At 44.9% G+C, this 26093-nt stretch overlaps 1 protein-coding gene across 1 annotated transcript in view; it reads left to right on the top strand.

Moving 5' to 3' along the window:
* Positions 1-14750, top strand: part of AGPAT5 (1-acylglycerol-3-phosphate O-acyltransferase 5) — a 61597-nt gene extending 46847 nt beyond the window's left edge. Inside the window, exons 6-8 of the mRNA XM_049631818.1 lie at positions 1773-1934; positions 8265-8388; positions 10636-14750. Of these exons, the coding sequence (XP_049487775.1) occupies positions 1773-1934; positions 8265-8388; positions 10636-10861 (512 nt within the window). The 3' untranslated portion in view covers positions 10862-14750. The remainder of the gene's footprint in view (positions 1-1772; positions 1935-8264; positions 8389-10635) is intronic.
* Positions 14751-26093: the final 11343 nt, after the last annotated feature.

Genomic DNA, 26093 nt, shown 5'->3' with positions numbered 1-26093 from the left:
AGTCTTTTTTTTTCATTTTTTTTTTTTTTTCACACAGTAGTAATTGGGGATTTTTTTCTCATCTTTCACAAAGCTATTTTCTGGCCTTTCTATAACGTTTTTTTTTTTTTTTTTAAATACTATTTTTCTGTCTTCCTATCTTCTTACTGACTTACTGGAGTTTTGTAATTGTTCTCACTGAATAAATACCACAGGGTGATTCTGTGGAACTTTGGACTTAATATTGGATGAGCTCCAGTAGTGAAGAAGGAAGTATTAACTAATTTAATTGACAAATAGATGTTTCCCAGCCTGGTATACTATTCAGATTTTTGTTATAAGTTCGTGAATAAATTAAGCTGCTTCTGCCCTAGGGACTTAAGTCAGATATGTGGTTGTGGGAATCTCTTTCTTTCCCACACTACTTTGCATTTTAAAAATTCTTCTGCAGGAAGATCCCAATATACTATAGCTGTTCGTCTTTATGCTGCCTGTTTTCCCTGGAGAGTCGGGAGAAAATCCAAATCAAATTTTGTCTAGTCTAGGTTCGTGTCACTTCAGAGAGCCACTATTTTCTGTTAAATGGTCAGTACATATTCTCATTAAGAAAAAAGGAGGCAGTGGGATATAGGAAGGGGAAAGAACAAATTCGTAATACGGGTAGAGCACTCACAGATATGATGAATTCTTCTATAGGAATTGCAGTGTTTTCTCCGTTACAGAAACTTCATATATATATGTGTGTACATATATAATGCAAATGTGCCCGAGAGCATTGAAATCCTGTGTCTATACAGAAACTTACTTAGCATTCAGTTTATATCAATGTTCATGGCAGGATTATTTATAACAGCCAAAGGTTGAAAACAACCCAAGTGTCCATCAACTGCCGATAAAATGTGGTATATCCATACAGTGGAGTATTATTGAGCCATAAAAAGTAACGGAGCCCTGATACTTACCTCAACATGGAGAAGCCTCGAAAACAGAATGCTAAGTGAAAGCAGTCAGGCACACAAAAGTCCACAATGTGTGATTCCGTTTATGCGAAATGTCCGTCACGGGCAAATCCAGAATGTGCAGTGTCTGCAAAAGGTACAGGGTGTCTTTTTGGAAAGAGGAAAGTGGTCTGGAATTTGACAGTGGTGACGGTTGCCCAGCTTTGCGAATATTCTAAACACCACTGAATTGTACAATTTAAAATGATTAATTTTACGGCATGTAAATTATACCAAAATTTAATAATAATAATAATAATATAATAATAATAATAAAGCATTCCAAGTATCAAGCCTGGTTTTCCACATAATATATATCACTTTGGGTATCATATGCAGCAGGGCTCATTTGGTGATTCCGCACTCCCACATCCCTGTTTGAATAGAAATAAAATTAAATCATGGACTAGGAGTTAGAAAGTATGAACTGTATTCCTGAATCTTAAGTGACCATGGATGTTCTCACCTTTAATTCTGTTGCCAGAAACGAGGATGATAATACTTACCCTTGTCAGGGTTTACCAGATTGAAGGGTTTCTGGTTTTCTGACAGCTTTCCAAAGTATCTCATACATGTAGATGTTTCATAAATACATATTAAATGAATGTTTGATTTAAAGAAATCAAGTCATGAGAGTACTTTCTAAAACGTCAAGCCCTGTACCTATGAATGAGAATATGGCTTTAATATATTCTGGTCTGTCTATTCCTGGAAATGTGAAAACAATTTGGATATTCTACTCCTGAGGTGTTTCGTAACTAACTTATGGTCACACTGAATCGACTTCTTTTTTAGGCCTTGCAGTATTAAAACATGTGCTGACACCAAGAATAAAGGCAACTCATGTTGCTTTTGATTCTTTGAAGAATTATTTAGATGCAATTTATGACGTGACAGTGGCTTTCGAAGGGACTATTGACGATAAAGGGCAGCGGAAAGAAGCACCGTCCATGGCTGGTGAGTTTATATTTTCAGTGGAGTCCTATATTTGTGAATGTGTCATTATTCTTTTTAACGGGTAAGTAAATGTGCTTTGTAACATTTACTCGATATATTTTCCGAGGATATACTTGATGTGTTTTTCAAGTACTTTTTATTAATCTGTAACAGTTTGAATTTCACGAGTCCTGCTAAGTTTGGTATCGCCTGGTTGCCATAGGAGTCCTTTGGACTGGCCCGTTATCACTAACTCAGCCTCTTTCTACCCAAAGTTTCACACATAAAAATGGAAGGCTGCATAAATCAAAGGGGGGAATGAGGAGTAGAGTGCTAACCTAGCCACCCGGAGGTGTGCATCGATGGTTAGCATTCATCTTTGTATGTACTTTTATAGAATACTTAGGAAACTCAGTATCATTGGCAAGAAGAAAAACAGTTAAATGTGGCTCCGTTTTTCAAACCTGTGCTAGGTTTTAAAGACCTTTTAGCTACTGTCTATGTGTCCTATCAGATATGACAAGAAAAAATAGAATTTTAAGTGAGTGGAATATTTTAGTTAAACATAAACAGAGACACTCTTGCCTGTTAGAGAAACTGAAATATGGGAATAAGTAAGCATGCAGGGAAGCCTGTGAAGCTGCTGCCTGAGCTCTGAGCCCGAGGTAGAACACCGGGCTTTTGATTTCACGTTGGTGGCTGTTGAAGGTCGAAGTCCCGGGCCTGGAAGAGTGTGTCAGTGGGTCCTTGTGAAGCCCGATGTCCCCAGTGTGTCCCGGAGACAGCGACCTGGAGGGAGGACGGATGGGCGAGGCACGGGGGGCTGAGTGGTGTGGGCATCGGTCGCGGTGGGAGGAAATACAGATGCGAAGTAGTGACCACGATTGCTGTCACAGTTGCCTTTGACACAGAGCAGTTGTTATGTAGGAAGCTGAAGATTTTCTTCACTTTAATTTTTTGGAATATATTTGGAGTTTTTTGGAATATATTGTACATCAAACAGTTTAAAAACCAAAACTTAATAAAGTTCACAGTGAAACAGCTTGCTTTCTGCTATGTCCCCTTCCCACTCAGGGTCCACCTTCCCCTGCTCAGAAGCGACCACTTTTCTTAATTTCTTATGTGTCATATGTGCAAATTTAAGTCTGCATTCTTACTCTCCAGTCCCTCCTTCATGAGTCCTTCTTATGAAAAAGGCAGGATATTAATATTTTTCTCTTTTTTTTAAACATCAAAGGAGTCATTGACCTATTTTTACATTTGGAAACACATGAATTTAGTTGTTCAACGATATTGTCACCAGTTTATCACCATTTAAATAATGAGATTTATTAAACATGTTTTTATTATAAGTTTCTAAGAAACATATAATTCCCGTAATGACCTCTGCAACATGCTTCCATTGTGTCGCCGTCCGGACCATAAGAGCTCCTTGGGCCAGGCTCATGTGCCCCGGCACCCCCTCGCTAGCCTGCCCTCTTGGACCATGCACCCTCACTGTCCTGCCTCTCTTCCCCCCACCCCCCTTGCCCTGTGTAGGCTACGCCTCCTTTCCAAAGGAAGCCCCTCCCCTTGCAGCCTCCCCCACTCTGCCCCCGCATTGGTCTTCCAGGGGCCCACTAGCTTTCTCCTGCTTTAGCGCTCCTGCCCTCCTGCCCCACGGGGAGTGCTCAGCATGTGGCAGTTCTTTTCCTCCTCTAGACCAGAGGAGAAGGCCCTGAGGAAGCCAACCAGTTCAGAGTTGCCTTGTCTAGATCCCAGCCCTGCCCCGCTTCTGTCCCGATTCCTCTGTCTCCTACACATTAGCTGACAGAGGTTCTGTGTTTTCCTTACAGATTGTCTCTTCTTGACAAAGCTGGCTTTTCTATCATACCCAGAAGCCATGTGGCAAATAAATCTGTCATTTCAGTCAATTAAGCGTGAATATTTCTGCAAGGAAAAGTATACCAGAGTAAAATCAAAAGACTGAAGACAAACTGGGAAAAATATTTGCAATTTAGATCACAGAAAAAAGGCCTGATTTCCTTAATGTATAAAGTCCTTCTACAGATTGATAAGAAGGTGATCAATAAGTCAGTAGTAGTTCACAGGAAAAAGAATGTTCAGTCTCATTATACTAAAAATGCAATTTGAAATTTACAGTGAGATACCATGTTTTGCTATCATTAGCAAAAATCCCAGTATCAGGTTTTCTAACAGGCCCTGTGGGGGAAATACTTTCCTACTTTGCTGTTAGGAGTGCAGTGCAGTTTAGCCCCCCCAAAAGTTTCCTGGCAATGTCTATCAGATTTATAAATGTGCTGCTGAGAATCATTCTACCAGTATACCCGTCCGCGCAAGATGGTTTTCCGTGTTACCTGCTGATTTTAATTATGAGTTGGGATCTGTAGCTTGAAAAACCCATCTCTCATTATTATGTAAATTGATTGATACTCTGCTCTACTTATAATCTAGTATAGATTAAGATGCACCTTCAATTTATGATGTAAATTGGATTGGATAGAAAAATTCCTTAATTAGATATAAAATTCCGGAATATTGTACATTCTGCGTCTGGGTGGTTGAGTTTAATATTAAGCATAATCCCCACACATGGTGGGCTGTCATTTAATAGTTGTATTTTGTAGCCCACTTAAAAAACATTTCCGTAGTTGCTTGATTGTTCACGTATAAGCTGTATGCCAGTCATTTCGAGCACTTTAGGAGCATTAGAACTCCATCAGAACTGTCTGGGATGGTTGCTGGCCGTGCCTAGACCCTAGACACCACCCTAGACCCACCCCCCCCGACCCAGGCTGGCCGCAGGCGAGGGTAGACTGCAGTGTCGATGAACTCTCGGGATCACTAGTGTCACGATTCGGGCCTGAAGGAGGCGTCACGAGAGCTAGGCAGCAGGTGGTGTCCCTTGTCCATCCCATTGTGTGGTGTGTTTCATTACACGGTGAGTGGGCTTGCATTTGTGATTCATCTGGTCTTGTTAGAGTCAGAGTCAGTCTTCCCTTCCTCTGGCGTCATTGGCCAGAGGTGAGCCAGGCCCGTCTGAGTATAATGGGCTTATTTAAAATCCTGTTTCTACAAGTGGGTGGTATACTGTAATGAATTAATGAAGTTAAGGATAACATTTGATGCTCTGTTTAACCATTTAATATGGTTCTAGGTAACTTTTTCTATTAGTATTTTCTTATATGAAAATAAAACTTACAGGTAACCCAAAAGAAGAAGGAAAAAAACTCCACAGGCTCACCTGTGCAGATGGAACCCCAGTTAACAGTTTGGATGTTTTCCTCAAAATCTTCCTTTTCATGGTGTCCATATGTTGGAGTATGTTTATGCCTCTGGATATTTTTTTAAATGACATCATTTTTGTATATTGTTTTCTTTATATCCTGCTTTTATTTGCTTAATAGGGTATCATAAACATCTTTACATGTCAGTATATGTACTTCTGTAATTTTTTAAAAATGCTACATAATGTCCATTGATGTGGACATTGATGTGACTATGCCACAGTTTATCTACCCAGTTTGCTACTCTTGGATTTAGGTCATTTTTTTCCCCCGGAGGGAATGGGGGCAGGTAATAAGCCCGTGAGCCAGCGGTGTGGGGACCAGTTGGGGTCCAGGGCCACATGGGCATTTTCTGCCCTGCTCCCTGAGGTCTGCTTTTCTCTTCTGTCTCCGCCTTGCCTGGCTCCCCAGGCCCAATGCGCATGGGACTCAGTTTCTCCCGAGACCAGACCCTGTGACCTGTGTGAATACAGGAAGACTTTTGTATTACTCTAGCAGATCAATACACTCTAGGCTCTACTAGGAAAGTTCTAATTAGGAAAAAATTATACCTTAATTAGAATACTTTTTCCCTACATATCCTAAATATTATGGGGCAATTTTTGCTCATGCGATATGAAATAAGCTCCAACTGAAATAGATATTACAAGTATAGATACACAAGCTTTATTAGACATTGAGGAAAAGATCTACGCCACTTCCTTGTCTGCTGAAAGTCATTTAGTGTTTATCTGATGATTGTCTTGTGGTCTACGTTTGGGTCCTCACGACAGACCCTGGACTGATCGGGCTCCACTGCTGTCGCTCGGGGCCTTATCCTCCTTTGGCCCTACAGGGGTAATAGTTCTTGCCTGCGAAGCCTCGTGGACGTCAGATGAAATCAGGCACATGAAAGTACCATGTAAATTTTAGGGGAGGGGGACCCTAAAAGCACCCGTATGAATGCGGGAGGCGATGCCTTTTCCCTTCTCAGCTGATGTCTCATGAAAGACATCACTTCCCAGGCACTGTGGTTACAAGCATCCATTTCTGACTTGGGAGGTATGCTCACTTTTTCCTTACGGCCTGTGGCTCTGTGGCTCTGCCCCAGTGTGTGCAGTGTGAAGGAGAAATCCAGGTCCCTTGCACTGCTATTTAATTATGGAGATATGGGGGGGGGAATCATTAAATGGAGGTAGGAAAATTGGTGTCAGGGTCTGCATTTTTATGTACCAGAAATGCAAAGACGAAGGCCGGCTGAGAAGTCCTTGTCACAAACACATCGAGCATCCCAGGCGCTAGGCACTGCTCCCTGGGCCCCAGCTCTCCTCACCGTGATTCTGTCAGGCAGCTGCTGTCCCGGGGTCTCTGTTTTGCAGACTGGGGAACAGGCCCAGAGAGCTAACACATGTGTTCAGGGCTGACCAGGGATCGAAATCCTGGCTGCCTGCCTCCCTGGCCGTGCTCTTAACCACTGCACAGGTCTGCTCTAAAATACCTCTTAAGCAGTTCTTGGATGATATACATGAAAATGGAACTTGAGGAAAATGAAGACAAAAATATTGAACAGTAAAATCTTCCCTATAGCAGTGCTTTTTGCGCATTTATCATCAAAGCCAGTTCACTCCTAACGTATATGACCGTGAGATCATTTTGATGACAGAAATGCTGCGTGTTATTAAGGATAGCAGTGGTAAAAAAAAAGAAAAACAAAAAACAACTGTAGAGAATACTTAACAAAACAGAGATGTGTGTGGAGTCAAAAGAATAGAGACTTCCTTAAGCTTAAAGTCTTCTTCAGACTGTAAAATATACGAATCACCTTTTAGAACATGGTCTTTGAACATATTTAACTTGAGATAACAGGGTCTCCGCCCCCTTCTTGCATACCCACCGAGGGAATGCGGGAATGTAGCCTCCTCTTGGATCTCTTAGGAATGTTTCCTTGTTCTCCAAGGAATTTAAATATGTTAATCTCACCTCTTCACCAAAAGCCACCTACAAAAAAGGGAATTTCCCAGCTCAGAGTTCTATTTTGTCTTTAAATAAATTCTGGCCTCCTCCCTTGTGCAACCAGGCCTGAAAAAAGACTGTCTGCTTTGTTCAAAGGAGCATGTTTTAGGAATTGCAGTTAAGAGCTCATAGCTATTCCACAAAACGAATGTTGGTTCCTAAGCCGAATATAATATGTGAAAATACGGCAAAGGCAAGAAGAGCAGTGGGTACCAGTGAATAGAAACCAATAGCAAGTCACAGAGGGACAGAGATCTCTCTGCCATGTCCGTAGTGGGAGTGCGATGGTGAGGACAGGCTTACATGCCCGGGAGGCACTAGGGACTCAGGGGGTTCCGTGCCTCCGTGCCCCCGATGCTTTGGCAGAGTGAACCTGACAGACCTATCTCTGTCCTTCTGCGTCTCAGTCTAGTGGGAGCAGCAGTGACCATGTGGGGTGCGTGAGAAGCTTGGGAACAGCAGACTGGTGGTTTCCTGCAGATTAGTGAGTCTGGAGGTGGTTGACATTTAGGGGTCCCTCCAGAGGGTGGGTACGAACTTCTAGCTGAGTCCAGCTTCCTATTCCTAGGCCATCTGTAGAACTAGAGGTTATTGTATGAAAAGTAACATTTAGGGGGCGCTTGGGTGGCTCAGTCCGTTAAGAGTCCGACTTCGTCTCAGGCCATGATCTTGCAGTTTGTGAGTCTACGTCGGGCTCTGTGCTGACAGCTCAGAGCCTGGAGCCTGCTTCAGATTCTATGTCTCCCCCTCTCTCTGCACCTCCCATGCTCATGCTCTGTCTCTGTCTCTTGATAGTAAACATTAAAAAAAATTTTTTTGGAAGGTAACATTTGGTACTATTGATGTAACTTAATGACTTCAGGTAATTGCGGTAGACTCAGAAATTATAACAGGTTCTTCTACTTTAGCTTGAAACCTAAAACCATCAGTCTGTAATTCTTTTAACTTTTTTTTTGCTAAAGAAAGAATCTGGTTTTTCATCATTTAAATTTTCTTACCTCATTTTTCAATTGTCTTCTATAACCATGAGTTCTAAAACAATAAAAAATGAAATATTTTTGTTTCTTGTTAGAATTTCTCTGCAAAGAATGTCCGAAAATTCACATTCACATTGACCGTATAGACAGAAAAGATGTTCCGGAAGAACAAGCACGTATGAGAAGGTGGCTTCACGAGCGCTTTGAAATAAAAGATAAGTGAGTAACACCAGTTCTTGCGCTTGGAAACCTTGGGTTCGGCTAAATTTCACTATAATACAGTCTTTTTATCTTAAGAATGCTTTTTTATAAACTCAAGTCCAATCTGTCCATGTTTTAAGCCTCACTGTTACTAAGTCCCATGAAAGAACTTATTACAGGAGGCCTCTGTTTCCATTCATGGTATTTCCTGGACACTGTTCTGTGGGGGGATATGACATTAGATCTCTCTCTCTCTGTCTCTCTCTCTCTCTGTCACACACACACACACACACACACACACACACACACACACACCCCTGCAGTCCCAGGTCAGACGACGAGATGCTGTGGTTGAGGGCTAGCTGGACTGCCCACGTTCCCGGGAAGCGAGGCTGTGGGATAGAGGCGTTAGTCTGATGTACATGTGGAAATGACGTGGGTGTACTGGTTGGAAGAGGAAGGGGCGGGTGACATGTTTCTGACCAAAATGTCTTTTTGCTGTTAATATTTGGGGCCTAAATGGTTTCAGGCTTGACCTTGTGTTTGTCCATGCTAATAACATCACTTGGAGCAAACAGTGTTGACCCTTGCTGAGCGTTACCTGTAAGTAAAGTACAGGTGTGTTTAGATACCTGTTGGGTGAGGCACAGCTTAGCGTCAGGCTGAGGGAGGGGATGTGACGTGCCTGGAAGAAACAGGTGCCCCGGGGAATAGAGTATGTCAGAACCCTCTGGATTCAATATAAATTTCTTTTTTTTTTAATGTTTATTTATTTTTGAGAGAGAGAGAGGGAGACACAAATCTGAAGCAGGCTCTAGGCTCCGAGCTGTCAGCACAGAGCCCGGCGCGGGGCTCGAGATCATAACCTGAGCAAAGTCGGACTCTTAACCGACTGAGCCACCCAGGCGCCCCTCATACAGATTTCTAAAGGAAAAAATTTTAGAATTTTCTTCTGTTTTTAGGAAGATAAAAAGTGCATCTCAGTTTTTATTTAATACTTAAAAATTGAATTTTCTTGGGGGAAAATTTTAGGATATATTATTTATTTACTGTTTGTTTGCTGTCAGTGGAGGTTTTTGTCCTTTCTCATACATACCCTGTTTTTTGAAAGGTCCGTTTTAAACATCTCTATTTTTTATCCTCCTTTTGAAAAAAATGGGTCCATTAGTTACAGGATGCATCATTTACTAAAACCACACTGAGACGTGTGGAGTTCTTACAGACTCAGAAGTAAGACTTCTAAAATTATGTTGAGAAATTTTACTTATTTCCTTCTCCTGACACTCTTCTCAGCAGATTGCTTCGTGCCCCCTTTCTTGTTGTTTTACAGTAAAATTATCTCCTCATTAGTCCTTCTATGTTAACTCTAAGAAGTGAAAATTACTGAAAGTGTGCTGCATTGAAAATGAAACTTCGTGAAGCTTATAGACAAGTAGCTGGATGCCTGTGTTCCGTTGACTGTCACTTGCATGTGACAGAATTGATTCAGCCAACCATCGATGCCACCCACAATTTGGTTGTGGAAGAAATGTCGAAAAGTGAAATACAAGTGTTTTGACATGAAAATCAGTTCTCAGATAAAAAGCCTGAACAATATGTTTAATATCCAATGTATTTTGTGGTATCGGTGCTTATGTATACTTAGACTGAGTCTGGACATTTTGAAACAGTGGTTACTTTAGGGAATGTGTTCTGGTAAAAGAAGCACTTTCCGTTTTTTTATTTGTGTTTGAGAGTTTTAGGCTGAGTCTGTTCTGTAAGTTTATATTTTTTAAGTAAGATAGGAACATGAGTTAACTATGCTGTTTTTCTAATTCCATGCAAATAAGGTGTTTTGGGGGAAACTCCATATATGTTACCAGAACTGCTGATCTTTTCCTTGACTTTCTGGTAGAATGGGAGGTTTAGGAGGAAGGAGGAAGGATTCGGGAAGCGAGATGGGTTATTACCATGTGTGAAATATTATTAAAAACTTAAAGTTAAAAGACCAAAATCATCCCCATAAATTTACTTAAAGCCATCTTTTAAAAAATGTACATATAATATAATTCATCTACACTAATCATGAGCATATTAAATATATTTTTCAGGTCTGGAAACTCCAATTAAATCAAGTCCCTGGGTATTTTCCTTATTCATCTTTAGTTCCCAAGGACCTGTAACTTCTCCAGCATGTAATTATCACCTAGTAGCTATCTGTTAAATTAAAATCTTAAATGACTAAACCTGAAACTTTACATTTCTTTTTTTCCATTCTGACCCTAGGTTGCTTATAGAATTTTACGATTCACTGGATCCAGAAAGAAGAAACAAGTTTCCCGGGGAAAGTGTTAATTCTAAATTAAGTCTCAAGAAGACTTTACCATCATTACTGATCCTAAGTGGCTTGACTGCTGGTATGCTTATGACCGAGGCTGGAAGGAAACTCTATGTGAAAACGTGGGTTTATGGAACCTTAATCGGCTGCTTGTGGGTTAGTATTAAAGCATAAACAAGTAGCTGTGTCCAGGCAGTGGAATGTGCTACGCGGTTTACTGTTGGCAGCCACACGGGACATCAGATTGTTGCCTGAATTTAATAAGAAGTGTAAATAAAGCCTTGTTGATTGAACATTGGATAAAATAGAATTTCTGACTAAAGCCGACCTGCAGGTGGTCTTGGGCAAACATACGTGGTTTTGCAACTTTAGAACAAGCTGCTGGAAGGGGAAAGCTAACCTCTGTGCCACCCTTGGTGTTTCCGTGATCTAGTGTCATCTTCAGAAGATGGTTAGGCTTGTATGCTTTGGTATCGGTTCGTGACTCAGCTGCGTTCATGAACGTTAATTTGCAGCGTATTTCACCATATTCGTTATTTTTAGTTTTTTACAACTTGACTAGTCCCAACTCTCATCACCGAAGTATTTAGTATCTCGCAGCTGTGTACTATTTTGCCTTTTGCTTAATGTCTCCAAGTGGATGAAGGAACTTGTATTTATGTATCAAGAAGGATGCAAGGAAAAGGGCAAGAAATGTCTGCGGGGAAGAAGCTGTGGTTTGCGCATGCTTTGATTGTAGTGTATTATTAGCTGATTTTATTTTCTCTTTGCAGAGTAATTAACATGTCTAATATTTATTGAAGCAGCTTAATTTGCACGCCCTGCATTGTACACAAAAGGATAATGTGTCAAATGTGAGCGTTGAGTTTCGGTTGGAGGCGTGACCCTGGCCCGCTGTCGCGGCACTTGACGCTGCCCAGCGTTCTGAAGAGCAAAGCGGAGCCCTCAGTACGTCCCAGTGTCTGTGCCAGAATTGCTTAAAAGCCTTCAGGCTTCCTGTTATTTTTACATCAAAACAATCAGTGTGAACCTTGGTGGGACCTGAGTCCACAGATGCTTGAGGTGATGGGAGCCTTCAAACGTCCGCCTGGATTTCCGAGCATGTGCCTTTTGCCTATTATTACTCTTGGGTTCGGCGGAAGTCTTTTCTTTTCCTGTCATCATGGTCGATTTCCACTGTGTTTGAATTCTTTTCCTCTGGATTCCTGGCAGCGTGCTGCTCGGTGCCTGGCACAGGACGGGCGCAGGGGAGAAGCATGGAGCCGGCCTCGGTCCTGCTGCGGGTTGAACTTGGTCGGTGAGGCTCTCTTGAGCCCGCCCCAGTGGCTGCAGCTAAGACACTCGTCTGTCTCCCTCCTCAAGCCAGTGAACCACAGGCTCAGCCCGCGAGGCCCGGATGAACTCGTGGAGTCCCCACTAGTTTTAGTGGGAGTCCCCACACAGTTCATCTGTGCCCCCTCAGAACAAGAGCCGTTTTCAGTCAGGAAGTAGTAACTATGGCCTGTGGCTGACTTAAACTGGATTGTTGCCTACTAGTCCCTTAAGGTAACCTTTCTGCCTAATGGATTTTTGTTGTAAACTCGTGCCAGTGCCCCCAGATGAAACACACCAACTGAACCATGATGAGCAAAATGAAAATAATAAGTAAGGGAAATTTTGTGTGACTGACTCTCCAGACCCAGAGAGCAGGCAGTGTGAGACAGCACCTTTGAAGCTCTGGGTAGTCTGAACTGGTTTGTGTACGCGTGTGTGTGTGTGTGTCTGTGTGTCTGTGTCTGTGTGTGTGTGGGGGGGGGGGGTGGACATGTGCCCACAGGATATGGTTGGTCTTCTTATGCATGGGGGTGTAGGTAAAACTTTTGAAAAGTGTTCCCATGCCAAATTGTGATTTTCTCTTACCTGTAAAGTGAGATTTAAATCAGTCTCACCGTCTTTGTTAATACTTTTTTTAAACAGTCCTAAAGATTGAACCGATTTCTAATTTATTCAAAGTAAATGTAAGTTGCGTAACTTACTTTGAATATCATGGATATGCTCTAAATTTAAACTTTAAGAAGAAATATCATTGGAATTATGTTGATTATAACTGATCATAAGAAGTTACAGTGAACTGCATAAGATCACTTTGAACATCATGTCTCTTATGACCATACTTATATTCTCACAAGAGTTCTATAAGATATATTTGTTAGTTTAAAAATTTTGTATTAAAATATTTGGAAATTAGAAGCTTCTTTTTAACATGTGTTGATATGACTTGAATTCTTACTTTCTAAAATTAGGAGCCCTGTATCTCCCTGTAAATCTTTTCACATATCTTTTAAGCCTGTGTTTCTGTTATTATTGTTGATTTGCAGCTTACTTATTACTTAGTTTTTCTTTATAAGAATGCCATCAATGTGCATGCTTTTATGTTTTCCAGAAAAGGGTGTGTTTGGATGAAAGTAAAAGAAAAAATAAAATCTTTCACTGTCTCTAATGTCTGTGCTATTTAACATTTTGCGACCCAGAAATTCCCCATTGGTCTTCTGTTACGTTGAATAGGGTTCGTGGCTGGTCTTGCATTCTGAATTTATAAAATTATAATATTTTTTCTTAAATGTTGAACAAGTATAAAAAATACAGTACTCAAAATTGTGAAGCAATATATTAGTTTTGTTATATAAACTCATATTTTATATAATGAATATAGCAAGTACTAATTGCTTGAGAATTCTGTAATCATTAGGGTATCTCACTGAGACTTGTCCAATGCCTAAATTTAGCCGGGTTGGTAGGGAGAGTAACGATCTGACTGGTCCTTACATCACACATACTGCTGCCTTCTTCCAGGTTGGTAGGGAAAGGGCCATCTGACTGGTCCTTACATCGTACATACTGATGACTTCTTCCATTTATTTCATTTCCGTGGGATTTTTTTTTTCATTTATAGTCATACCAACTTTCCTTTATATCCAGATTATGTAAGCTTTATTTTTCTTTTGTAATGCTGTGTGGTTTGTTTTTACATTCACTGAATGAATCTTTGTCAGTAAAGTGATCTTTTAAATAGATGGGCCATTATAAAAATACAGTCTATACGAAATTTGTCCTCTCCCAAAATGTGCCATCAGGAAGAGATACAAAGGAACTGCCAGATACATATCTGACTAATTTAAGAAGCTTGAGAAATGTCTGTCACGGTGCTATTTCGTGTGCACAATTGTAAATGTATAGTACAAATAGATTTTAACCATAGCAGTGTTTGTTCTTGACGTATTAGATGGAAGACAAGATGGCCGACACTCCAGATACCACCGTGTAGTAAGTTACATATCTTTATAAGTAGGTTTTGGGGGGCAGGGGGAGGGGTTAGACCAGTTTTTATTGTGAGTTACACATACCTTCAGATTAAAGACGGGCTCACTTAGAATGTTGCCTTATCAGTTAGTATGCTTGGCATTATACAAATTGTTAATTTGGAAACGTTCAGATATTTGATATCATATAGGTAAAATAACCATGTAATCAAACTTAAAATTTCCTTCAGATATCTTTAAGTGGTAGATCTACAGTTACTGACTTAGTTGAGAGTAGTTATGGCACAACATTATCCCCAAGATTTCATTTGATACATTTTCCAATTTGTGGGCAATGAAGTAAATCCATTACTTTTACCAACCGGGGACTCATTCTTGGTGTAGTCGTGCATGAGGTCAAAGAGACAAATACCTTATCCTGAGCAGGAAAAAAACACAAAGTTATTTTTCAGAAAGCCACTCCAGATGGAAAGCTTGAGTTACTTCTGTTGTTAAAGGAAAGTAGGATCCTGTAGATGATACAAACTCGCAGTGAATGTTGTTTGATGGTCCGTTACTCCATCCAAATTAGGAATGGCTCATGATTTTGTATGTGAATATGTAAGAAAGACCTGTTCTGCAATTTTATTTTTATAAATCATTATGTCCTAAAAAAAAAAAAAATGCTACTGATATTCTCTGTGTGTTCAGCAGGAGGGAATATTTGACTAACAGTCTTGGCTCCTTATGATGTGTTCGGAATAAATTGTGATTTCTGTTCTCGAGTTTATTGGTGCTTCATTAATCCAGAAAAGAAAAAGGAAAATCTAAATCTCAGAAGTTACTTGGTGATACACAATACATCTATTTCATGATAGTCATTTCATGTATATGTGATAATATGTATGTTTTATATACATATATGTTTTACTGCCAAACAATAGCTACAGAATACACTTTTAAGATGTTACTTTGTTTTGATACTTGCCAAGATGTGTTGAGTGCTCGCCGTCTGCCGGGCAGGGCGCTAACCTCCTCTGAGGCTCTCTCCCTCCACGCACGTGGCCCCCAGGCCGCAGGCCGGCTCAGCCTTGAGGGTAACAGGTACAGGCCGAAGACCAGTTTTGGGTCCTGCTTCGACCACTCGGGATTCAACCTCGGACAGGTTAATGTTTCGGTTTCCACTTCATGTTTCTGTTGAAAGTTTCCCAATTTTCTCTTCTGTCAATAGTGATAATAATTAATATATTTCCCTCAAAGGGTTGCTGATGATGCAGTAAGTTACCAAACCTCTGGATGTAGGTAGGGCATGAAATGTGGCAGGTGCTAATTAAATCTTGTCCTCCAACTTCTCTTGCTCCCAGTTTTACAGCTGAGAAAACGGGGACTTGGAGTTTGAATAAAATACCCAAAGTCACACTAATATTTCTAGTAGAAAAATGTCTTCCCACTCTTTCCTGCTTAACAAAGATGTATTTCATACCACCTAAATGCCTTTAGAAGTAGATAGTCATGGGACACCTGGGTGGCTCAGTCGGTTGAGTGTCCAACTCTTAATTTTGGCTCAGGTCATGGTTCCAGAGTCATGGGATCAAGCCCCGCGTCAGGGTCTGTGCTGAGCACGGAGCCTGCTTAAGATTCTCTCTCTCTGTGTCTCTCTCCCCTGCTTGTGCTCTCCCTCTCTCTCCAAAAATAAAATTTAAAAAGTAGATGGTCATAACTGTAATCTTAGTCACTTAAAGGTATTTTGCTTAAAGTCTAAATCAAACAATACAGAGATTACAAAAGGAAAGATTCTCTATCTTTCATGAGAAAATTTCATGGTCTCCAAACCAACTCCATGTTGGGCTTGAGGGCTGGGGTGGGGGTGGGGGGTTGTTGCCTGTCCCGTGTTGGTAGCACAGCGCTCACGATGGCAAAAGATGATACGAAATGGCAAATAGATTCAAAGATCTTTCCTGATAGTGGCACAGAGAACAGTAATATTTGAAATTGTTCCCCTGAAGGTCACTCACTATGGGAAATCCCAAACTACAAAATGGTCTGTGTTGCATCACTACATGTATATAACCTTAAACAAACTACCTTCCCTGTTTGAGCCCTTGTTTTTTTTTTTTTTTTTTTTTTTTTTGTTTGTTTGTTTGTTTTTTGAGAGAGGGAGAGACAAAGAGTGAATGGGGGAGGGGCAGAGAGAGGGAGGCCCAGAATCCCAAGCAGGCTCCGGGCTCTATCAGTAAAATAAGGAGATTGCTTATTTGCCTCCTAGAGTTTACTGTGAGTCAAAGGAGATAATAGTAAAAATGCATTTTTATGTAAAGTTCAACATAAATGTGAGACGTTACTATAATTCTTCCTAAGTCATTTCGGCTTTACTTTCTACAGTGTGTGAATAAGTCCATTCTTCTCTGATGCATTTTGGAATTCAAACACATGATTGTTAGCACTTGTTATTTTGAAATGTTTTCAGTCATTCAGTGGTCTGTCCATGAACACTTGAGTTATTGTCTATTTGGGTCAGGTCAGTTTCTTTATAATTTCTTTTTATTTTTTTAATGTTTATTTTTGAGAGAGAGCACAAGCAGAGGAGGGGCAGAGGGACAGGGAGACACAGAATCCGAAGCAGGCTCCGGGCTCTGAGCTGTCAGCACAGAGTCCGACATGGGGCTTGAACCCACGAACTGTGAGATCACTACCTGAGCCGAAGTCGGATGCCTAACGGACTGAGCCACCCAGGCGCCCCTCTTTACAACGTACGGACAGTTCATTGCACGTGACCCCTGGGTCTTCTCCCTCCCCAGTGCCCCTCCTTGTGTAAGGCCCCTGGAAGGGTGTGGAGGGGAGATGACAGAGATCTGTTCTCCCCGTGGACGCCCCGTCCCAGTGTTTTGTCGCGGCCGCCGTGGGAGGTGAGTTCTCATCCGTGCAGTGAAGACAAGGATGGAGCGAGAAGGCGGTTTGGAGGGAAGGGCGCTTGGAACAAAGTGTGCATGGAACAGACTTGGAACCGAGGAGGACATGGGGAGTCAGGGCGTAGGGCCGCGGGAGAGGAGAGCGTGTCCGCCTGGAGAACACCTGCAGGGGGTGTGTGCTTGCTTCAGCTGGTTTGATTTTATTCCAAATGGTGGGAGTTGAAGTTTGGCCTTTGAGTAGAAAGCCAGGCAGAACTGTGAGCATCACAGCCCCCATCGCACCCCCCCAAGCCAGAGCAGCGTGCGCCTACGTGTTGTGCCCTCTCCTGTCCCCACAGTGTTGTCACCGCACCAGCGTCGTGGCTTTCAGACAGGAAGGCCCAGTCGCTCCGCACACTGGTCTCGGCCCTCCCTGCAGTCTGACCATCAGCGGGCTGTCTGCGGGGGTCCTCCTTCTTAGGAGGGGGCTCCCCTGAACCCAGGGAGGGTGCTGCTGTGCTCCGGGCGAGCCAGAGGGCGAGGGCACCCCCGAGTCAACCTGGACCACGCTGTCAGTTACACATTCGTGCGTCTCTCAACATCGTGGCTTTCTGTTGTTCACGTGGTGGAAACAAGGGTCTTTAGAATTCATTTTATCTTTTAACATCTCTTTGTGAAGGAGATTGGGGGAGGAGTGGCGGGGGGAGCACGGGTTCCGGGGCCAGGACACCGGGGCTTGAATCCCAGACCTGCCCCTCGCTCGCTGTGGGAACTTGATCTCCTTCCCGGTCTCTGATGCCTTCATTGTATGCTAGAGACTCTGATGCTGGGACCTTCCCCCTAGGCCGGCGTGAGGACTAAATGCCGTCACCTCCGTAAAGTACCTGCATTCGTTTTTGTCGCATACTCTGGATAGCACTGGTTCTCGGCCAGCTCTGTGTCCCAGTGATGGCACCGACCCCCCTGCCCGACGTCCCAGTGCTGGGTAGTGAACTGCAAATTCTGTTATCCTTGTGCCTTCTGCTGAAACCCCCTCAAATACTCTGTCCACATTTACGTCCGTCTGCAAGTGGGTTCTGCCGTATACTAGAACTCGCAACATTTTCCTTTTAGGTTATCGATACGTTGGTCCGCTTCGGCGTGTGACAAACACAGACTTGACCTTGTGACGTGAAATAAAGTATATTAAAAACAGCCCAAACAAGGTATCCTCTGTTCTCGTGTGCTAATGTCTTTGTTTTTGTCTCCGTATTTCCTCCCCTCTCTCTGTTTCTAGAAGTTGAGATTTAAAAAAAAAGGAGGGGAGGTGCATTTGGGGTGAGAAATAAATCCACTACAGAGCATCCCGCCACGTGTCTTGCTCTCTGGTAGTTCCTGGCTCTGGTTGTCTTCACCAGGCTCTAATTCCTGGTCGTCTGCCGGCTTTCTAACCTGCCCTAACATGTTGCTATTGTATTACTGACCCCAAGCTCCAGTAAAACATAAAGCAGCAAAGGCCCAAACTGAGGTTGGCTTCAAGGTGGTGCAGTGCACAGAAATGTTCGTCTGCGGTGGGTCACGTCCATCTGGACGGCCGCGTGTTCTGTGACACGGACAGAGTCTCGTTGCTGGAGACTTTGACCTTCCCATCTGTCATTCCCTCCTGCACGAGTGGCCTCCCGGCCCACGGGCCTCACGCGGGGGCACCTCCCACCTGTGTCTTCAGGCAAATCCACTGGATGGTTTCTTCTGCTTCCAGCGGCTTCCCCTTCCCTCACCCCCCAACCCTCCACAGCCCCTTACCCAGCAAAACCCCTGGCCAGTACGGTTTCCCAACTTCCCTCTCGGAATGCGGGAGCCACACCTGCACTTGCCCGTGTGGTGACCCTGATCCCGTGTGCCACAGAGCCCCAAAGTGTGCGAGATGTGCTGTAAGTGTAGAATGCACTTGCTTATAATTAGATTGCTTGTAATTAGTTAAAAAAAAGAAATGAAGTTCAGTAGTATTTATATTGATTACATATTGTAATAACATTGGATATATTGTGTTCAGTAAAATCCGTTAAAATTTCACCCGTTGTTTTTAAATGTGGCTACTGGAAAATTAGGAATTGTGTGTATGTCTGACATTGGATTCCTTGCTAGACTTTTCCATCCTGAGAGTCTACCACAATTGTCAGCTTTTATTAGGCACTGAGCACGGTTTGTCTATTCAGTAGATAGAAATCTGAGGCCAGACGTTTTGCGATTCGATCAATTGCATTATCAGATGACGACAAGTTGAAGCTTTTCTAAAGCAGTCATGTTTCTACAGTCTGAGGCCAACAGATTGCTTTTAAAAGTAAGTGGCACACTCAACAGATACTTCATAAGTGATACGGAAGTTACGATTTGGAAGGATCAGCAAGGAATTCTCGGCGTTTGGGATAATAAAGCAAAACCAAGAAACAAAATCTGAAGAAATATGGCAACACGGAACTGTGTCATTCTTGGGCTTACAGTGGGTACTGTATCATCCTATTCTTGGTGGTTTTTTTTTTCTATCTTTAAATGTTACCAAATTTTAAAAATGTTAAATATAGGCACATAGGTTGTTTTGTTTAAGCTGTGTTATGTGAGGATGATTCCATATCATATCGTCATCACTAAAGAAGTCACCACTTTTCGTTGATCACTAGTCCAAGTGTGCAGGGCATCAGTAAACTCTCATAATCTGCCAGTAAGTGAAGAGTCTAAATGTATCTAAATGAATGTAATCAGTTAACGGTACCTGGTACTACGATGCCAAGTAATTAATGGAAGTATTTCTTTACTGGTGCATCTGCTTATAATAAAGAACTAAAATCTTGTTACTTCTATTTCTTTTACTCTTCCCACAGGAACTTAGTTGGCATGAATTGTGTTGAAAACCAGTGTCTACAGTGGCCTCAGAAGACACATTAAAAATGGCAACAGCAGAAGAATGAGTTTTCACAAGGCAGCAGCTAATAACCCTGAGAGGTGTGTAGGAAACCAGAGGATTCCGCTTGCATTGCTGAAAGAATGTTCTTTTTATCTAGTAAATAATGTGGGCACTGTAGGTTAAGGCTGATGGTTACCTATAAGATCGATTTCTAAATAGCTCAGTGCAGTGATGCCGTTGGGAAACCTGAGAGTTGTGGGAGCAAACGTAGAGGAGGAATCAAGCCCACTGTCTCACTTTCCGGATACAGAACCGACCGTCCGGACACAAGGGAATGCGGGGACCTGATTAAGATCTCCCAGGCAGAGGGAGCGAGTGGTAGAGATGGAATGAGAGCCTGGTCTTCCTGGCCTTCGCCTGTTTGAACCGTAATCACCAAGTATTGATGTGACTTTATTATAAGGAATATAATAACGTACAAAAGAACATATATGATATGCAAATCTACTTTCATATATACGAAATACATATGTGTATGTGTGTACAGACACACATACACATATGTATGGAACACATTTCCCACCGATGATAAGGATTTTCCAGGCTGCTGAGTCACCTGTCTTCTCATTTTTGATGGTTAATTCAGGGCGTAGGCGACCTCGGAAGAGTCCCTCCACGCTTCGTAGGTGAGCAAGCAGCTTGCTGTTCAAGGGCACAGTGAAGGCTTTAGCCCATCTCCGCCTTGAAGCCTCAGTCAGTTTGCAGACAGCCGACTTAGACATAAGTGACTTATCCGTGTGTTCCTTAGTGTCCACTAAGGAACACGCCCAATGACCATGTCTCTTAGCACCTGGTGGAAATCTTCACTTTCTAAAACGGATTACCTTTATATGCATAATCATGCCATGTTCATCTGTCCCCACCGAATAATGTCAAGTTTTGCAGTTGACAGATTCTCAAAGCATCAGCCATACCCAAATTCAGACGGATGGTCCGTCGTAACAGAACAGCCATCCTGGATCACTTACCATCTAATGGGCAGGGTGCAAACCGCTTCACATATTCTTTTCCTTGATAACCTTGTGACATAGAGAAGTGTCCCCAAGTGTCCTGCAGGGACTTACCTATTTCGTTTTAAAACTATCATCCCGGGGCACCTGGGTGGCTCAGTGGGTTAAGCATCTGATTCTCGGTTTTGGCTCAGGTCATGAGCTCACGGTTTGCGAGTTCAGGCCCCCACATTGGGCTCTGTGCTGACAGTGTGAAGCCTGCTTGGGATTCTCTCTCTCTCTCTCTCTCTCTCTCTCTCTCTCTCTAATAAAAAAAACAAACAAATAAATAAACTTAAAAAAATAAGTAAATAAAAATATCATCCCAAAGCAGAGCTGAGTCCTAAGAGATGCCTGACATTTGCTCTAGAACACGACACATGTCTGCTGAGGCTGGGGACGGGACAAGGTCTCCCCCGTAGAACTATAAAGAGAAAGCTGCCACTGAAACCATAAACCTTTGACGCAATGAACACGCAAACGCCGAGGACGCCTGGTTAATAGACGGGATCAAACACACTGTGGGTTTTCACACTTCAAAGCCTCTCTCGACCGGCTGCGTGGGGAGTGGTGTGGTCGCTGTGCATTCACGGACCTGGGACTCAAGTCAGGTGTGGGAACAGGGCACTGAGCCGAGCTGAATCTCACTTTGTATCCAAGTCTTTGCCACAATTGTCTGCCACCCCCTGGTGGCCACTTAATGGCAGCAAAGTGCTTCAGGAAGGGGGACAAAGACCTCTGGGGAGAAGTCACGCTCGCTAGGTGGACAGCCTCACATCCTGCATGGCCCAAAGACAGGGAAGCCACAGGGAGTGTCGCTGGCATCTTCTCTCCCAGCTCCCAACCTGAAGGACCTCATCTCAGCCTCTTCCACGGCCACGCGTGCCAGAAAAGGAGCCCACGGGGCAGGCTGTGCTGTCCTGCAGGCCAAGTGCAAACCCACAGCGTCTACCCAGCACCAAGCCCGCCCACTCTTGTCTGGCCCATCTCCCCCTCTCGGGCTGCATTCTCTTCGAGGTCACGAGGCCTCGGGGACCCTCGGAGCCCTTGGGAACAGCATCTGCAATGTCCTAAGTGGCTCCGACGGGTCAGTGAACCGGCAAGAGGGGCTCTGGATCGGTGCCTTGGTCAGATGGGCTCTCAGTCCCCCACTCGGTTGAGGCTGCCACCCCAAGGCCATTGCACGCAAGCAGGGCAGACAGGCCACTGGGCGTTCCTGCGGGCCTGGAAAACCCGTTCTTCTCTGCCCACCACCCGGCCGCGCCCACACGACAGGCAGGCCCTGCTCCAGAGGCCGGAGCCCCACATCTGGGAGCTGGGCAGTGACATTGAGATGAGGAGGCTGAGGCCAGAGTGGAGAGTCACCTCCTCTGAGGGGACGGGACCAGGGTCCTCTGTTAGTCCCACATGACAGGGTGTCTGCCATCCCCGGAGCAGCGGGGACCCTGACCTTGGCGACCGAAGCTCAGACTCTAGCTTGGAGCTAGAGGGCTCCCAGCGGCCGAGTGCCAGCAGGAATGTTCCAGAAGGCAGGCTGCAGAGGGCACCAGTCTGTGCAGGCCCCAGGCCTCGTGGGCACGGCCACAGCTGCCCTCCCCACCTCCAGGCTGGTTTCCCTCAGGGCCTATGTGGATATTTGTGTTAACCTTGAGAGGAAGGCACAGGGACATTACCATGCTATGCTTAATCCTTGACATCTGGAGCTTTGGGCCTTGTCCCTGTCCCTCCCCGAGGGACAACCTCAGCCAGACTCCTGCCAGTTTGAAGGTGAGTGTCTGGCATCTTCCCGAGTCACAGGACGAACCGCGCTGATGCGTCCTCACCAGATTGTAAGCCGCTGGAAAGGGTAGCGACGCTTCATCGGGCGCCACTCTGGCTGCCGTGACAAGTGACAGCCCAGCCACTGAGCGCTGTCGTGAATCCTGCCTGCCGTGACCCAGAGGAGCAGTGTCCTCCCGCTTCCAAAGTGCGGCCACCTGTACTGGCTGGGCACCATCTCTGCACCTAGAGCACAGCCCAGTGGGGGGGTGGGGGGGGGGCATGACCAGCGCAGGAAATGACCGGACACCTGCTAAGGGTCCAAGTGCGTCTAACGGCTTCTAATTTCCAGGGGGAAATCAGGGTTCGTGGAACAGATGGACCCTGAGCTGCACTTGAGTAGTAACACCACCAAATGTCAGTTATCGTATCTCGGGCGCCCACTGCACAGGTGTTTTATTTTTAAGTTTATTTACTTTTATGATTTGAAAGAGACAGAGAGCATGGGTGGAGGAGGGGCAGGGAGATGGGGGAGAGAGAGAATCCCAAACAGGCTCCCTGCTGTCAGCGCAGAGCCCGACGCGGGGCTCGAACTCATGAAACTTTGAGATGGTGACCTGAGCCAAAACCAAGAGCCAGGCGCTTTACCAACTGAGCCACCCAGGCGCCCCTGCACGGTAGGTGTTTTACACGTTTTCTGCCTCCTCACAGTTTTATAAAGTGGGCCTCGTGGTTGCCACTCAACAGCCAAGGAGGCCTCGGAGTTGGGAGAAGACATGCCCTTCGCCACAGAACTGTCACAAAGAGCTGCTGACACTTGACCCCACGAGCCTTAGAGGGCAGATAAGCAGGGGGGCGGGGGGGGGTTCAGGCAAGCAGAGTACGTGAGGAAAGGCTTGGCATCTGTGAATGGACAGAACATGCACGGGACAATAACACCAGCAGGGGCGTGGGGAAGGGAGGGCCGCCTGGAGAATGGGACAGAGAAAACATAAGGAGATGACTCCACACCAGGCCACACCCACACCGGCCAGCCCTGGGCTGGCATTTGGGGGTCTCATCCTGCTCGCTCCTCACAAAACCCTTAGGACACGGAAGTTCATCCCGCTTCCACCACTGAGGTGAACGAAGCCACAGGCTACATAATGCATCCAAAGTTGCTGGAAGAGCGAGCAGCTGGGCCCGGACCCCACAACCAGGGCTTTCCCCACACTCCTCAGGGCCTCAGAGGGGGCCTCAAGAAACACCACCGCCTGGAAGTGAGGAGAGGCAGGCCTGCCCCCATCTTCATGCAGCCGGGCAAGGTATCTGCTGCGCTGGGTCATTTCTCGCGTCTGTGCAAAAGTACAGTTAATCCACAAGCTTGCTCTCAGCTACGGAACTACCGACAGCTAACTGAGAAGCTATTTGCACATGTGGGTTTGTACTCTGCCCGCAGAGCGGGCGCGGGCGAGGTGATCTGCATTATAACCCGTATGCAGCTGGCAGAGAAACACGGGCCCACCTTCTCCTGCCCACAGAGTGCACCTGCCGGGCAGGACTGAACTTGGCCCTGGAGAACAGCTGATGCTTACTGGTGCCGGTTCTTCCTGCTTTCTACTTGTTCTGCTTGCACAACATCTTCCTTCGGGGGAGTTGTGGCTTGGACAAGCACGACCTCGCTGTCCCAACTCAACCAGAAAGGATGGGCTGTGCCGTCCACATTGTCTTTCGGTGCCTCTCTGCTTTTCATGGCTTCAGTCCCTTCAGGCAGGCTCCTGTGGTGGGGGTGTTGCATGGACGACGAAGAAAGCAAGTGCGGTCCGTGAGCAAGCAGTTGGCTCTGTCTGTTTTTGCCACCGGTGGCACCAGGGCCAAGATTGATTGGTGGCGATGGCAGGGGGAGACAGTGAGTCTGTCCCTATCCACTCTGGCTGGGGCATCTGTCTGCAGGGGGGTGTTATTCTGTGCGGACGGTCAGGGTGAAACCCAGGGGATGAGCAGCAGGTGGGACACCAGACAGGCATTTCTCCAAGAGGGAGCTGTGCGCAGAGGAGCTCCTGACCACCTCCTTCCGGAGCAGTCGGACACGCTCAAATGCCCAGCCCAGCCCAGTTCATGGATCCTTTTCTGCCCTCGAAGTGCCTGTTGATGTTTAGTCTATGTAAATCCACTGTTGACAAGTTAGCCCATTTTTCTAGGGCCGACGGGAGTCCCGTGGACACAAAAGGATGTTGGGTTGAGTGAATGAATATGTGTCAACACTCCCCTCTGCAACGTGCCAGGTGGGTCTGGAATCATGGAGCTGTTATGGACTGAACTGTGTCCTCCCAAAGCCGTATGTTGAAGTCTTGACCCCAGGACCTCAGAGTGTGACTGTGTTTGGAGATACGGTCTTGAAAGAGATGAGCGAGGTAAAATGAGGTCGTTAGAATTGGGTCTTAATCCCATCTGACCGGGGTCCTTATAAGAATTGAAAGAGAGGGGCGCCTGGGTGGCTCAGTCGGTTAAGCGTCCGACTTCGGCTCATGTCATGATCTCACGGTTTGTGGGTTCGACCCCCCGAGTCGGGCTCTCTGCTGACAGCTCAGAGCCTGGAGCTGCTTCAGATTCTGTGTCTCCCTCTCTTTCTGCCCCTCCCCCACTCATGCTCTGGCTTCCTCTCTCAAAAATAAACATTTTAAAAATTAAAAAAAAAAAAAGAATTGAAAGAGAGCCAGGGATGTGTGTGTGCACAGAGGGGGGACCATGTGAGGACACAGCAAGAAGATGGCATCTACACACCAGCTTTCAGGACTGTGAGCAAGTAAATTCCTGTTGGTTAAGCCCCCAGTCAGTGGTCTTTGTTACGGCAGCCGGAGCTGACTGATACAGAGTTCAACAGAGGATACAGAGATCCTCTCCACCTCGGAGGCCTCACTGTCTACAGGTGGCGCTCACACCTACAATGTATGTGTTGTAGCAGAAAAGGAACATTAGGGCACCTGGGTGGCTCAGTCGGTTAAGCAACTGTCTTCAGCTCAGGTCATGATCTCGAAGTTCATGAGTTCAAGCCCCACCTCGGCCTCTGTGCTGTCAGCTCTCTCCCCCCTCTGTCTGCCTCTCCCCTGCTCACATTCTCTCTCTCTTTCTCTCTCAATAGTAAATAAAAACATTTAAAAAAAAGAAGAGAAAAGAAAAGCAGTATGCTTTCCCTCTGATTGGCCTGCCTCTCCGGTGTCCCCCTCCACACCTGTATTTAATTACCAGTTCAGGATAGCTCTCCAGGCACATCCCGCATACACTGAACCTGCACCAGACAGAGGCAAGTTGAGATGGCCTTGACTGAGGCTTTTATATCTCCCTGCCATCCCAGATCACTGAGATCTAAATACCTCTTATTGTTGACGTTCTGAAAGTAACTCAATACTTGTCCATCCGTCTGGAGATCTCTTAAGGTCCATTACAGTGGAATGGTCGCTCTGGAGATTCTATACGGACTCACTTCTCAATGCTGTTCACGAGGGACACCCCTTTGAGTGAGTTAAATGCTTTGTGGAGGAGTAATTTATTGGATGGATTTGTCCATTGTTT

Source organism: Panthera uncia, chromosome B1 (genome assembly GCF_023721935.1).
Source record: "Panthera uncia isolate 11264 chromosome B1, Puncia_PCG_1.0, whole genome shotgun sequence".
Taxonomy (NCBI): Eukaryota; Metazoa; Chordata; class Mammalia; order Carnivora; family Felidae; genus Panthera; species Panthera uncia.
Note: the sequence above shows the minus strand (reverse complement) of the source record. Positions and strands in the feature narration are given on the sequence as shown.